Here is a 15,881-nt window from a genome sequence, read left to right as displayed (position 1 = left end):
CTCCTTTCTCATCTCCTGGAGAAGATTTGAGTTTGGTTCATCTGGAGTAGTCAGTCCTCAATAGTCGCTCCTTCTATGGCTATCTCCCTCATCCTCTTGATTGGCTTTAGACCGGTTCTCCTCCTGTTGAAGCCATAGCCTCATTTCTTGATTCTGTCTAGTGAGCTCTTCGATGCTAGCCGCAAGAGCTTGGACTTGCAAAGTTAATGCTGTAGAATCTTGGTTGGACTTCATCTAAATGTAGAAGTTAATTGGAAACTACACTTTCGAACCTAAGTACGAAAATGTCGTCTCCACAGACGACGCCAAACTGATGAAGTGCAAATCATCGGTCTTTGTAACTGCGTCCAAATGGAGCTGAGTCCTCGTCCGTGTCTCTGCAAATATGGTAAGATAGCTCCCTTAAGGTGGTCACCGGTGTGGTGCTTGTCACAACGTTTCCGATGCCAAAGTCAGTATAAGGAAGCCTTTAGAGAATAACACAAAATATAAGAGTAACTATGAGTGCTTTTAGGTGTGTCTTTGTACCTTGTGTTGGTGCTGTGAGGGGTTTATATATGTTTCCACACCTCCTAGCCGTTGTGGTTGTTATTGTGGTTTTAATACCTATATTGGTAACGCTTTATGCTCAGTAATATTGGTTTTGATGGGCCTCCAACGGTCTGTACAGCTGGTCTTATAACCGTCCAAGACATTATTAGCTGCATTGAATGACTTTCCTACCTTCGTCATTGACGTGGATTTATTGACGAAGATATTTGATTAGCTCGTTTGAGAAAAAGGGCTCGTCGGTCCCATCAATATATATATATATATATATGTGTGTGTGTGTGTGTGTGTGTTTTGATATTGTGAAGATCCGGAGTTGTATTGTTTGTACTTCTAAGTCCCATCCCAAGTTTGAGGCCGAGTTGTATTTGGCTTTGCAAATTTGTAATATATATGGTCCCTCACCATGATATGAAAATTGTATTGTTTCGAAAAAGTAGAACCCAAGTAGACAATCATTTAAAATCTATGTGACACCAATCTGGGAAAAGAGCTAATTTGAATACCTGCACCTGCAGTACTTTGTATGCAAAAAAAAATTACTCCTGGTGGGTCTTTGGTGCTAACAGATCTTGTACTCTAGAAGAAATGCTTTATTTTAGTCATTTATTAATTGATTGATTTTTATGTCAAAAAAGTAAAACAACATAAAGCTAGGCAGCTCATAAAACTGGGCCTTTCGTATGTATTGTAAATTCAAGTTTGGATACATTTGCAAAGTTTGTCTTTCTGTGTTAGTAGTCAGTTGGATCCTGTTAAAAGGAAATATCTCAAGCATTTTCTTGGATGCCTTTTGGAAATGTCTCAGCTTCTTCCTTCTGTTTGGGGGACTTGGCATGGATGTTCAAATAATTGTCTTCTGCCAAAAAGTGAGGCCAATTTTTGGTCTTATCAAAAGATTCTCACCGATTAGCCAATGAGAGAGAGCAAAGTGAGTTATGGATCGTGTAATGTTGTGAATGAGACTTCCCCATGAGACAAAAATGAGTGTTGTAGGATATGACCATGATTTAACAATAGAAGAAAAAGTTAAGCGTATCATATTCTAAGAATCTATGTGTAGCTTCCTTTTTTTTGTGTGTATCTTTTAGGCGTGTGCTGGTTGAACAATTGAGGATAAAATGTCATTGAATTATGCATTTAGCATATTTATACTAACCCATATTGCTTCTTTTTCCTAACAAAAAACATTTATAATAAGTGGCAATTTGGCTGCACGAATGTGTTTTCGAGGAGGATATGTGACTGGACATTAGTTTTAATAATGTACATGTTAAAAGTATTGTACAGATTGTGATATGGAAAGAAGTAGAGTGAGTTTGTGCTTTCAGACTTGTCCCACTGATAAAGTTTAATACAAAAAACAATAAAACCAATAAAATAATTGAGAAAATGTATTAACATGTGGCTCTAGAACATGTCTGATCATTGTTTCATACTAATTTTCCTCGACAGTGTATGTCAATATTGCTGTTTACTAGTACTGCCACACGCCCACGCCACTAAAGTTGCCATGTTTATAGCTCTCTGTTGCTTAAAAAACTCCATTAAAGTATCAGATGGAACTGTATGGAGTACAGAACTTTTGAGAGTATTATAACTGAATCATTGTATTGAATTTTCTAGGCTTTTTGCAAATCCAAGAAAATGTGGCAAATTAATACCATTAGCAAATACCATTAGCAAAAACAACGGCTTTTTTTTGTTTATTATGATGATTGTGATCGAAGCTGATGCAAGGTGACAATTGACCATTTGGATCTTACTGAGTTGTTACATTTTTTTGTGTATGATTAAGACTACTTAGTGCTTATATTGAGACACAAAAGCAAACAAACAAACTGGTTAGAGGTTAGAACTTATGCATCGATAGAACATCGTCTTTTACTACAAGATGGAGAGTCTGTGGACATTGTTGTGAAATAACTGTCAATTGTATTTTCTGAATGTAAATCATGTAAAACTAGCTTTTTGGCAATTGCGTCTCTCTTTTTTTATGCTAACATTTTGGAAAAATTCCGTCTGTCTAGTCTACAAGTGAAAACTTTTATTGTTTTTCCCCTACAAGTAAAACATGTACTAGATTAGGTTTGCATTAGCAACAAAATTAACTACTTTTTGGTCCACTAGGCTTGTTTTACACCTCCGAATGCTTCTGAAGCTTCTTTTGATTGATAAACCTTTAAATTCTGTGCCATAGTTTGTGTGTTGTGTGCTTTCTAGTTCAAATTCCCGAAGTTGAAATTAGTAGTAGCTATAATCATTTTGCTTTTACTACCAGACACTGCCAGAAAAATTATGAAAACCATGACTGATCTGACTCCCCCCGGGGGGGAGCCCCCCCTTTCTCTTTTTTTCTTCCTTTCCAAAGCACAAAATAGATAACCCGACAGTACTTTTTAAAAAAAAAATTTATGACACTTGTCATAAAAGAAAGGAAAAAAAACCAAAGAAATTACATCGAGATGGAACTCTCTTCTAAAACCCCAAGCGCAAAGATGAATCCTTTCGATACTATTACTCAAAAGGGTCCATCTAGTTATATTGTGGCCTCGTTGGTGATAAAATTGACTTCTCAAAAGAGCATGAACTATAGTCCAATTAGCAAAAGAATTCAATAGACCAATGAAGGGTGGTATTAGAGTTCTGGAGTGGATGGACCACCTTTGGAGTGTCTCCTTCACAAATTACATGCTTGTGACTTATTCAGGCTTCTGCCTTTTTCTTTTTTTCTGTGTCCATATCATCTCCTGCTGATAATTTATTGACGGAAGTCTTGGAAGATATAGGAGCAACAATTATCTTCTTTCTTTTTATATTTTGTTACACGATAATTAAATTATTAGGAAAATCAACATCCACCAGATGAAAGTTGGTTTTGTGGTAGTGGTAAAACACTAGTAACTATTGAGATATAGCCTTTAAAAAATGGCTTAGATTGGGCTTTAAAGTTCCGAGAGAATCCAAAAACATTCCCACTGCATTATATGGTTATTGAATGTAGCAAACTTTTACTTTCCTTGGGCATGTGGGGAGCAAAAAAACAATTTTGCATTAAGCAGACGTCTTCATTCTTCAATTGAAGCAAAAATTACATAGCTCTCAAGGAATTACCCCTTATTGAAATCTGGAAAAAAAAAAAAAAAAACAAAAAAGAAGAAGAAGAAGAAGAAAACTTCAACTCTCACTTGCAAACCTCATTGAAAATACAGAGATTTGAAAACCCATCTCTAAAAGCTTCACCCAACTTTACCCCTTTTCCTCTTCCTCTCTTTTTATCTTCAAAGACATCGTCCTCCATATCCTGCATTTCTAAACAATGCTTGCTTTATGTCTTCAGAACCTAGTAGTGTTCTCTGCTCCAATTCCTATTGGCATGACAAGAATGAAAGACAAGAAAACATTAACTTCACTTGCTTAGCAAAAAGTCAAAAAGATAATAAAAATAAAATCAAAAACAAAAAACAAAAAAAAAGGCACCAAAGAGCAATTGCCAGAGAGTTATTTCAAGTACCTCTGAGCAAGAAGCTTGCATTGCAAAGTCATTGAAGCAACTAATGACACATTGTTGAATCTCAAGGCCTAATGCTTCTAGGGTATTCACAGTTGATAGCAACAACCCTGGCTTCCCTGCACAACAAATCTCAACCCTTGTATCCACATTCCTCCTCTCCACATCAAACTGAAAAGACAACATGGATAATTACCTCATTAAGTTTTCTGTTAATTCAATTAAGTAGTACTTAGTTTTAAGGGTTACTAATCAAGCAGTGTGGATAAAGTCCTTACCTTTGGTGAATTTCTAACCACAACCTCATTTGGTTTTACATCCTTGAAAATGCCCATCACGTTTGAATTCACTTCAATTTCTTGTTGCAAGTGGTTGATTTTGTCTAGGAGTTCTTTCATGTAATCTATAGTGTCTCCAAGTATAGATGTCCTGTCCATCTGCTAAATCAAAATCCAAACAAACCAAATTAGCCTCCACATATAAACTTAATGAACCACGTTCATGCTCAGAGTGTGAGTAAGGAATAGTTAAAAATAATTATATAAAAAGTGAGTCTTCCTACTTTACCTTGCTTATCTTGGGAACAATGGATCTTAGCATTGAAAGGCGATCATTTAATCTCTTTCTTCTCCTTCTCTCAGCCATTAGATTCTTTGATGGCTGGCCCTGTATCTTCTTAGCTCGATTCTTTCCCTGTAGGCACGTATCCATGTTGAAAACTGGGACTTCTGGAGACTGAATTGGCTCTACTTTGCAAGAAGCTTGCACCTCCAAGTTGTGAATCCCATCCCCGAGAATGCCCAGTTCTTCTTCCATCATGGACAATGGATAGTCTTCTTGAACAGGGAAAGGTGGTGTATCAAGTGTGGTGAGTGAAGAATCAGTGAGCTGTGGAGCTGAGAATTCATTGCCATATGGGCAATACACTTCATTGAAAGTGTAGGAGGTACTATCCAAGTTCTGTTCATAGCAAGAGTTTGGAAACGCAATGGCTGATGGGTTTTGATCAAAGCAATCGAAACTCCAGCCACTATTGAATAGTTCATTCATTTCTGTTGGGGTTGTTTCAAAAGTGTCTCTTCTCAGAGCTAGTAATTCCTCTAAGAAGACATTCTCATTGAGTTCCATATCCATAGATGTTGCTCTCTTGTGTGTGGATAGAGTCTATAAAGTTAAAAATACTTTGACAATATGAAGTTGCACCGAGTTGATGAATATATATATATAGGAGCACAGACTATAATATAATATGCATTATACATTATAGTATGTGTAATGTTGTATCTATTGCCACCTAAAACCTAAAGATTAAATTGGAATCTGCTTTTCTCTCTCTCTCATATTTCTCTCTACGGGTGATTTCATGTCTTTTTCACCGAAATCTCTGCAATCGAACAAACTAAATATTTAATTGGCATATTCAGAAAAACTTTGACCCAAGCATCTGTCTGAACCGAAAAGGGTGCAGTTAGCATCATAGACCATGTCAGGTTCTTTGTATGCCTAAGCTTCTGTAATATTAATTGGCCATGAACAGAAAAAAACAACCCCACCCCCCCCCTCTGTGAAAATTTTTGCTTAGTTGGGTCCCATACCTCAATGCCTCCAAAATTGAGCTTAGCTCACAAATTCAAACGAGTTGGTGGGCCTCTTTTGTTCCTTCTTCCTTTTCTTCTACTAGTACTAGTATTTTTTTTTAAACTGGTGATATTACGCATAAAAAAAGAAATTCCAAATGTTTGTGTTAAATTGTTTTCAATTATTCCATATAGCCATACAACTTCAGGCTATATATAATTGTGTTTATACTAATGCACACATATTTACTACTAGCAGTTTTTTCTTTCATATTCTTGTATGGGGATTAAGTTTATACAACGTATAATATCTTTCATTTACATTGTTTCATAGAGCAAATAAAATCTTATTTGCAAAATTAATTTTCTTAATTTTAAGTAAAGTGGAGAGAGTCATATTCCCTGTAAAACACAGGAATATTTATTATTTTCTTACGCTGGAATACTAGTAACATATTACTACAACATATATACATGAATATAGCCTATAACTATACTTGTGTTGGTTTGATATGGCTTTTTGGTTTTCCTATTTTGTTTGTTACTTATTTTATTGAAAAAAGTTAACGGATGCCCTAAATGCATTGATTTAAAAAATATTTTTACTTTTTAAAGAACTTTTTATGAGAAAATAAAAAAGTAACTAATTTTTTGACAACTTTTTATATTTTTCCATAAAAGTAATATTAAAACTTTCCTAAAATTGTCCATTAACAAATGAATAATGCTAAAGATACAAACTATTTTACAAATTTTTTTACAAACTGTTAATGTGGTGAGTAATTTTTTGTAAATAAAAAAATGATATTAATGATGGGCCTAGATGTAAAACTAATAAGAAGTTGACCACATCAACATTTTTTAAAAATGTTGTAAAATAGTTTGTAGTTATAGTATTACTCTTAACAAATACCCTAAAGATACACATTAACCAGACCATATTCTATTTATAGTTTTTAAAAACATGTTTGTTTGTTTTTTTTTTTTTTTTTTTTTTTTTTTTTTTTCAAATATAATAGTATGCTATTGTCCCAAATTATTTTTAAATACAAAATAAACAAAAGCAAATAAACTATAATAAAATAACATTATTTTTGTTTTCAAAAAAAAAAAAAACATTATTTTTGTAACTATCAAATAATTATTAAAAAATGATTGTGTATATGAAATCACTATATCAATGTATTTTATGGATGTATATAAGCTTGTGTGTAACAAGATGTGTGTAGTAATATTTACTTTTTTTTTTTTAATAACACTATTTTTTTAAAATGTCAATTTGCTTGATCTATAGTACTGGTTATGAAGCACAGTCATCTTTAACTACTGTAGCTGATGATTTGGTCGGTTACCATTTGCTTACACATTAACCATGATGAATTTTTTGTCCATGTAGGAGTTAAAGTCCATTTTCTCTAGTGGTTTCATGGCCCAAGTTGATTTAACAAGATGACAATGTGTTAATAATCATAGTCGTTACCATAATCTATTATATCATCACCACTGTTTGCTACATATATATATATATATATATATATTTTGGGTAGGTAAGCTCGAATCAAATAAAAAGCTATGATTTGAAGGTCACGACATGGAGCTCCATCCAATTGTGGAGGTACATGTTTGACTCAAATAATTGGATGAATATACATTTAGCCGTACACATAAATGATATGCTACGACCCAAAGGAAAAACAATTCCTCAAAAACATTAAATATTTTATTTATATAAGAAAAAAAAAAAGGAAAATCAATTTGTTTTGTACAGCAAGTGAAAATTTATGCAAATGTATAAAGATGAGGAAACTTTGACGTGAAAACGTTGGCTAAAATACAGTCAGTACTTTTGAAATTTAGGTTAATGTCAAACAGATCTAGGGTATTTTAAAAATAAGAAATTTGATCTCTAAATCATGTGCTCTTAGAGATGAAATTGATTGTATTTAGCCTATGGTTGAAGGACCAAATTAGTTAGTTCTAAAATGTCTTGAACCTATTTGATATTAATCCAAACCTTAAGACTGTTGACTGTATTTTACCCAAAAAAACATATTATGAAAAGAGTAAATTGTAAATTACACTCTTAAAGTTTGGAGGTGTTTGGATTATATACCCTAAAGTTTCAGAATTTGAATTTCACATTTTGAAGTTTGGGGTGTTTAGATTTTATATATCTAACGTTTCAGAATTTTGATTTTACCCTCTAAAGTTTGGGAGTGTTTGGATTTAACACTCCTAAATTCTGAAACTTTAGGATATAAAATTCAAACACTCCTAAAATTTAGGAGGTAAATTCCAAATTTTGAAATGCCAGAATGTAAAATCTAAATATTTTCAAATTTTAAGAAATAAAATCTAAATTTTGAAATTTTAGACACCCCAAACCTTTAGGAGTCTAATTTACTATTTATCCTTTAATTTTTCCCTAGTAATTAATTTGGGTAAAAAAAGAGAGAGTGAAATACTAAAATCCATAGGAGTAAGACCCCAACCTCAAGTCGACTTCAAGAATAGTATCTGACTCTTTAAGGTAGTTTTGGTGGAATAGTTTAAGCACTTGAAAACTATTATTTATATATCCTTCACTTTTAACAATATGCAATTCACCCAATAAAAGCACTCGAAATTGATGCTGCATTGTATTATATTCTATTACTTAACAATCCAGTCCTGTCATTATCTACCAACCACATCATGTGGCTACTGTTCATTAGTATTAAAAGATGGAACAATAGAGGCCACTTGCCAGTTGCCACTATATACCAGGTGCTATTTTTTTGCACTCGGATCTTCTAAGAAAATACAATTCAATATAAATGTTAAAAGGTATCATTGTAAAGCTGATTTACTTTTTTTTTTTTTTTTTTCTTCCTTTATTTAAGGTAAGCAGAATAAAACTTAAAACCTCATATTCGAATATTTATGTTTTTTTTATGAAAAAACATAAATATTCGAATATGAGGTTTTAAGTTTTATTTATGTTATTACTAGGCTACGAAGCTCTCAGCATTGTTTTATTGCCTAAACAAAGAAATGAGAGAAACTTTTTACTCTATTTGGATTAACTTGATAGTGAAATGAGAACACAAAATATGCGTGAGAAGACTAATTGTCATGAAGGACAAGTTTTGAATTGTCTTATTAAAAAAAAAGGACAATTTTTTTTTTTTTTTTAAATTTGACAAGGACAATTTCTGATTGCGAAGCATAGATTATAATGTTATATATTGTAAGGTCACTTCTATCTAGAACATTATGGTAGTCTAGCAATGGAAGCAAACCCTATACATATCGACGAATCTGAGCCACATGCATGCTACGAGTAAATATGAAAAACAATTAACAAATGTAAGAGAGATAAATTCCATACACGTGGGATTGAATTTACTTACCTAGTGTAGCGTAGTGTCAAAAGCACATAATGAATGAATATGATTTTGTCTGGAGACTCTTTTTTTTTTTTCCTCTTAAAACAATGAGCAGCTGGGGTTGCTTATTGCATATATAAACTAAAATTAAAATGTCTATCATTGATTAAAATAATAGAGACATGAATAGAACAACTTGAGTTTTAAAAGTCACATTTAAAAATTGAAGAAATAATTGTGTTACAGAGTCTGAAATTAAAGAATTGCAGTGCTTGATAAAAACTAATATCCAAAAAAAAGAAAATGAGGAAATTAATGAAATGAAAAAGAGAGATGTTGGCTTTGGTGTAGGATTGATGCTTGGATTCTTTGGAACCTAAAAATGGTTTCTAAAGGGTATGTGACTGCTCTGGCTGTCTTTGTCTTTGCATATTTTTCTCAGCAGCCACCGGCAAATTCTATGTGCGAAATGATTAAGCATGGAAGTTAATGATTAATGATTATCATTTAATTATTTGAATATAAAAGTGGGGTTTATATATGTATAAGATAGAGCAGTAGTCCTTGTGAAGAACACTTTTTTTTTTTTTTTTTGAGAAACTTGTGAAGAACACGTTGATTTAACCTTTTGTTTTGAGCTTTTTTTTTTTTAACTATAATTTGCTTATGTCAAACTTTTTAAAACATCATTTAAGTATAGCTGTACTTTTCTTCTTAACTTTCAACATATAAGTAAAGTTTTCAAAAAAAAAAATAACCCACATCAATACACATGCAATAATGAGCTCTGAAATATAACTTTTTTCTTGCATTTTTGGTCATTGTTAGCACAGCACTTTACGGTGCAGTTTAGCTAAAATTATAACTGAACGTACTTTATTTTTGTAGTTACATGTATGGTGCAGTGCAGTTTAGAATTTAACTAAAACCATAATCGCATTGCACCTCATTTTTACGGTCATATGTGCAGTGCTATATATAAGATGTGGTTTGAATGGTTTGAAGTCGTTATATTTTTCAAATTTTGGGCTTTTCCTACCCAACCTAAAACTAATTTTTCCATTTGTTTTAGGCCAAGTTTTAAACTATTGAACTAGTTTTTCTTTATTTTAGGCTGACTTTCCTAGTCAACACTTGTTAGGGTTATCAAACTTTTTTTTTTTTTTTTTTTGTTGAAAACTAGAGTTATTAAACTTTTAATAATATATTTAATATTAAAAATAAATAAATATATTAATATATAGAGAGGGTGCGGTGCAGTGTAGTTTGTGCGGTTTTCTTATTATAAAACCGCAAACCGCATTACACCATGCGGTGCGGTGCACTATTATGTGTGGCGCGGTGCAATTATGTCATTTTGCAGGCAGTTTTGGTTCAGTTTTTGCGATTTGTGTAGTTTATGCATTAGATTGAATGCCAAATAAGGTCGTGAAAACGGAGGGGATGGTCGTGCCAGAGATTATGCTCATGGTCGATCTATTAATCAACAATCTTCACATTCTTAAATTTAATGATATTCCATGCTTTAGCGGCATATCATACAAATAAAATTTCATAGATTGGATCTTGAATCTTGAAGAGTATTTTGCTAACGCAAAGATTCTTGAAGATTTCACGGTGCAAGTTTGTGAGTAATGCAGTCAATTTATGGAATAATATTAAGTATTTCATAATGCAAAGATAAGCGTAGAATTTCCTCATGGCCAACCATGAAAAAAAATCGTCGTTAATTTTTTCATTGCTCTTGACTATTATAAAATTTTGTGTTATATAAGATTATAAGTGATGATCTTAAGCGTCTAAATTAATATACGAGGACTAGCTAATAGCTTGAGCTTTATCTTTCAAGTACATTGAGAAGATACCAATTCAAAGGTTGAGTATGTGAATCCAAATTTTGAAACTAAGGGTGCGTTTGGATACCGCTGAAAACTGAAAACTGAAAACTGAAACTGAAAACTGAAAAACACTGTAGCGAAATAATTTTTAAATGTGTGAATAGTATCGTGGGACCCATTTTTAATGAAAAAGTTGCTGAAAAGTGAAATTTGTGGGTCCGTGAACAGTACACGATGTGCTGTGATTGGTCCAAAAAAATTTGAAAAGTCAAAGTTTGCGGCTACTGTTCATTGAACAGTGCATGAACAGTAGCCGCTTGTGGGAAAATCGCGTGAAAAAAAAAAAAAAAAAAAAAAAAAGAAAAACGCAAACGCGGATTGGGCAAAAAACGCCCAATCCAAACGCAACCTAAAGAAGTTTCAAAACAAGTTGATGATAGAGTCGATTTTAAAGAAGATCAACAAGAGGCACAAGTTAAAAAATTGTGTGTTGAATAGAATATCTTTCTTGAAGATTATGTGGAAGTCAAAAAAGAAATTACGAATACAGTTATTTTTGAGAAAATTGATGAAGATCCTATTTTATAGAACATGATGTTGAAATCAAAATTGTGAAAACGATTAAGGAAGGCGACTTTGAAATCAACTAGATGGTTGTCAATGACAATCCAATTGATTTTGTGAAACATGATCTTCTCTATTTCCTCCATTTCATGGTTCATAGTCTATTTTAGAGAGTAATAGTGTACAAACTACCACGTGACTATTTAAAACTTTAAATGGTGTGGGCCGTGTGGCAGTTTATATACCTTTTGTTTTTTGGGTTTTTTTTTTTGTTTTTTTTTTTCAGTTTAATTTGAATTATGTAATGAATGAAATTGATAGGACTTGAAATGAAGAGTGTAAGGACACGATTCCTGCGCGGCCCAGTGACATTTTTGGGTTCACGCGGGAGAGATCCCTCACAATACGATTTGTAGAGAGTGGGCTTGAAAAGCTTGGGCTTGGTCACGGGGGGATGGTCCGGTCTGGATTTCAGAAAGATCCCTGTGGAAAATGGACTGGGCCTAAACGTTTAAAGCCCCGCCATACTGCCACCTCTGAGAATGGGCTCCTCGGACTTGATCCGAGGACCCTTGTGGTCCTTTCCGGCTGTCCAACGGAGGACTTTCTCTGTTCTGTGCATGGATCGTTCCGGCGATCTTCCTCATGAAGTCTCCTTTTTTCCTCTCCCTTGCTAGATTCACTTACTTCTCTTTTTATACTAGTGTGCGTTCGATGTCCTTCGTCCACGTGTAGGGTCAGTCTTTACAAATACTGACATTGGTCCCATTAGTCTAATCCCGGAATTGTTGGGGATGACTTGATAAAGCTGTAGAGTACGGTTCTGCCAGGCATTGGGCCTTATCTAGAAGGGTATTTAGGGTAATCGCCCCAAGGTATTTTGGATTTCCTTACGAATTTATCCCTTTATTCTGGGCGGATTATGGGCCTGCCGAGGACTAGACTGTCCTCGGCTGCCTCCCAAAAATTGGTCCGTGCTCGGCGTCATGGAGCTTGGGCCACAGTTCTCCTCGGATTGGGCCCTCGGACTTTCTAAGGGCAAATGGGCCTGGTCCACGAATTGCTGGGCCCCACAATAGCCCCTCAAAACCCTTCTATCCGAATTCCGGATTGGAAAGGAGGGTTTTGGCAAACCCGGGCCCTTAATATGGCCCATTTAGCTTGATCCCGCATTTATGTGAGCGGTTTCTCAGGAAGTTAGGCAGTTTTTGAGGGATTCCTTTTAATCCGCTCGGAATCTGCTCCTGCCGCTTGGATGTCCCAGACGCGCCCTTAATGAATTCCCCTTAATGAGGCTCATTTATATCCGGCGGCTCATTTGATAAGGTGGAGAAGTGGAACGGACGCCTCTTTTTTCTCCAGATTCTTTGGGAAGGTTGAATGCATTTAATGCCATCCGTTCTGCTCTTCCTATAAGAAGGCAAGCAGGAGGCCATCACTTTCGTACTAACTCCCTTCTATTCTTCTGAGATCGCACCAAATGATGAAGAAATCATGCCCCTCCTCTAGACACCATATTCTGATAAAGCTTGAAATGGCTCGATCAGGGCAAGGGTGGCGAAGACTTAAGATCTGTCTCGCCTCTCTTTCAGCCAAAATCCGAAGCAGGGACTCGTCGTGTCGAACTCTCGGCGTGACTGAGTCGAGAACAACCAAGACCAGCACCACCCGGCTCCTCATGAGCATACCTAATATGGCACCAACGTGTTAGGAGTCAGGGCTGAGGCAGGGGTTAAGTGCTTCTGCTTCTCCCTCTTTTGCTCCTTGGTGCCCTCCTCCGCTTTCCTCTTATAGTCTTCCCAGCATCAGTTCCGCCCTGGTGCCTTCCCTTTTCCCTCTTTTACTCCTTTTCTTTCTTTTCATCCCTTCTCTCTTCTTCTCCTCCTTCTTTACTCATGTCCTCCATCTTCCTCCTTCATCTCCTCCATCTTCTTCATTGATTTCTTCCTTACTATTTCCTTCTCCTTCAATTCTTCTTCCTTCTCTTTCACTTCTTCTTCCTTGTCCTTCATCCTTTTCCGAAGAAGGTTCTTGTCATGATATGAGCAATGTTGAGGCAGAGACTGAAGAGACCTTGAAGATGAGTTTTAGAAGAAGCCTGACTGTTTACTTCTCTGTACTGCGAGTGTTATCGTTGCTTCAGCAGTTCTCCTTTTGTATAGGCTTGTTTGAGCCTTTTTTCGTACATTGTAATAATCTCTTATATTAATAAAAGTGTTTATTATTTCATTTTGCATATTCCGTTTATGTTTTTGTATATTGGTAAATGCTGCTCGGCTCAATGAGAAAGTATCTAAACCGATGACAACTAAGACCAAAATACTTGATAATAAAAAGATGTTGCCATAACTCTAATATAAGTGTTTGGCCCAATAAGGCCGACCAGTGAAAAGTAATGATTACCCATGCTGGCCGAGGAGAGAACTGGAGGCTTGATGCCGCGTTTGGGTCCGAGGACCATACAAGGCCTCGATTCTATCCAAAACTCGTAATAATAATAATTTTTATACTTGGTTTCCCCATAGGCTTGAGTCCGAGGACCATGCAAGGCCTTGGTTCAGTCCATAACTTGTAATAATAATAATTTTTATACTTGGTTTCCCCATAGGCTTGAGTCCGAGGACCATGCAAGGCCTTGGTTCAGTCCATAACTTGTAATAATAATAATTTTTATACTTGGTTTCCCCATAGGCTTGAGTCCGAGGACCATGCAAGGCCTTGGTTCAGTCCATAACTTGTAATAATAATAATTTTTATACTTGGTTTCCCCATAGGCTTGAGTCCGAGGACCATGCAAAGCTTGTGGTTTCCCCATAGGCTTGAGTGAGGACCATCCTTGGTTCAGTCCATAACTTGTAATAATAATAATTTTTATACTTGGTTTCCCCATAGGCTTGAGTCCGAGGACCATGCAAGGCCTTGGTTCAGTCCATAACTTGTAATGATAATAATTTTTATACTTGGTTTCCCCATAGGCTTGAGTCCGAGGACCATGCAAGGCTTGGTTCAGTCCATAACATACTTGGTTTCCCCATGAGTCCGAGGACCATGCAAGGCCTTGGTTCAGTCCATAACTTGTAATGATAATAATTTTTATACTTGGTTTCCCCATAGGCTTGAGTCCGAGGACCATGCAAGGCCTTGGTTCAGTCCATAACTTGTAATAATAATAATTTTTATACTTGGTTTCCCCATAGGCTTGAGTCCGAGGACCATGCAAGGCCTTGGTTCAGTCCATAACTTGTAATAATAATAATTTTTATACTTGGTTTCCCCATAGGCTTGAGTCCGAGGACCATGCAAGGCCTTGGTTCAGTCCATAACTTGTAATAATAATAATTTTTATACTTGGTTTCCCCATAGGCTTGAGTCCGAGGACCATGCAAGGCCTTGGTTCAGTCCATAACTTGTAATAATAATAATTTTTATACTTTGTTTCCCCATAGGCTTGAGTCCGAGGACCATGCAAGGCCTTGGTTTTGTTTTATTCCCTCTCCTTAGGTATCCCGTACGCGGCCGGGCAGGAGGTTGTCCTCGACATTAGTTATTACCCGGCGTGGGCCGTAGTCCGTGGGCCATCATGTAGCAAGGGCATGGGCCGCGAATTTACTAGGCCCACGGATCATGAGATATTTCCATAATCTTTGGCCACGCGGTACTTCTGGGTGTCCCGATGTTCGAGGTGCACCTCGACGAGACTCCTTTAGTCTTGTCGTTGCAGAGGTTTGTTGGAAGTCGAGCTGGAGACGTTTTGTCTGTAGCGTTCCTCGGGAAGCTGCGCTAATTAAATGCCACCACCCTATCTCCTCAAATAAATTAGAGAGCAAGTTTCTTTGCCTAGGCACCAGCTCCTTAGTCTCATCCTTCAGCTTCCTCCCGCAGCAAGTCATGTTTGAGACGAGGGTCGGGGAAGAAAAACTCTCTCCGCCGCAAAGGCGCCACGTTCTCCTCAAGCTCAGAAGAGTGATATACGGGCAACGAAGGCATAGATTCAAAGAAATATTCCCTTATGACAGAGGGGAGAGGGTGTTTCCCACGCTTTTAGTCAAAATCCAAAGCAGGTTCTGGTCATGCCAGATTTTTGGTATATCCGAAGAAAGAATTTCCACCATCAGCACTGTCTACCTGGCAGCCGGCAAATTTCTGCGGGGGCTTCCCAACTTTCGGCTCCCTGCATCTTCTTTGTAGATGGTGTTAGCCTGAGGTCAGGTTCTTTTGCTGCCTGAGTTTCGGGCACGTGAAAGCGTTGAGGATGAAACGAGGTCTTGAGGCAGTAGCCAACCTCTCCTCTGTGCTACCTGCATCCTCCCCACTGCGGCGTGAGGCTCAAGTTGGGCTCCTTTGCTGCCGGAGCTATGGGCATGCGAAAGCATGGGGGAAGGGTCAAGGCCTCGAAGCAGTAGCCCAATTCTCGTCTGTGCTACCTCCTCGGCCTTCTCTTGCTTCCTTGTAACTTTCCTTTCTATCATGTAGC

At 36.3% G+C, this 15,881-nt stretch overlaps 1 protein-coding gene across 1 annotated transcript; it reads right to left on the bottom strand.

Moving 5' to 3' along the window:
• Positions 1-3,573: 3,573 nt before the first annotated feature.
• LOC115972092 (transcription factor bHLH93-like) lies at positions 3,574-5,253 on the bottom strand. Its single transcript, XM_031092241.1, has 4 exons — positions 4,628-5,253; positions 4,339-4,497; positions 4,064-4,231; positions 3,574-3,917 (listed from the first exon to the last, which is right to left on the bottom strand). Exons 1-4 carry the CDS (start codon positions 5,192-5,194, stop codon positions 3,831-3,833), a joined length of 981 nt encoding a protein of 326 aa, XP_030948101.1. The 5' UTR covers positions 5,195-5,253; the 3' UTR covers positions 3,574-3,830.
• Positions 5,254-15,881: the final 10,628 nt, after the last annotated feature.

This window comes from Quercus lobata, chromosome 12, assembly GCF_001633185.2.
Source record: "Quercus lobata isolate SW786 chromosome 12, ValleyOak3.0 Primary Assembly, whole genome shotgun sequence".
Taxonomy (NCBI): domain Eukaryota; kingdom Viridiplantae; phylum Streptophyta; class Magnoliopsida; order Fagales; family Fagaceae; genus Quercus; species Quercus lobata.
This window is presented reverse-complemented; position numbering and strand designations above follow the sequence as displayed.

Excerpts from the sequence above, each read along its gene's own strand:
- LOC115972092 (XM_031092241.1), bottom strand. The coding sequence starts at position 5,194 with ATGGATATGGAACTCAATGAGAATGTCTTCTTAGAGGAATTACTAGCT. Across the intron at positions 4,498-4,627 it reads TTGTTCCCAAGATAAGCAAG|ATGGACAGGACATCTATACT; the intron begins GTAAAGTAGGAA and ends TTGATTTAGCAG. Across the intron at positions 4,232-4,338 it reads TGGTTAGAAATTCACCAAAG|TTTGATGTGGAGAGGAGGAA; the intron begins GTAAGGACTTTA and ends TTGTCTTTTCAG.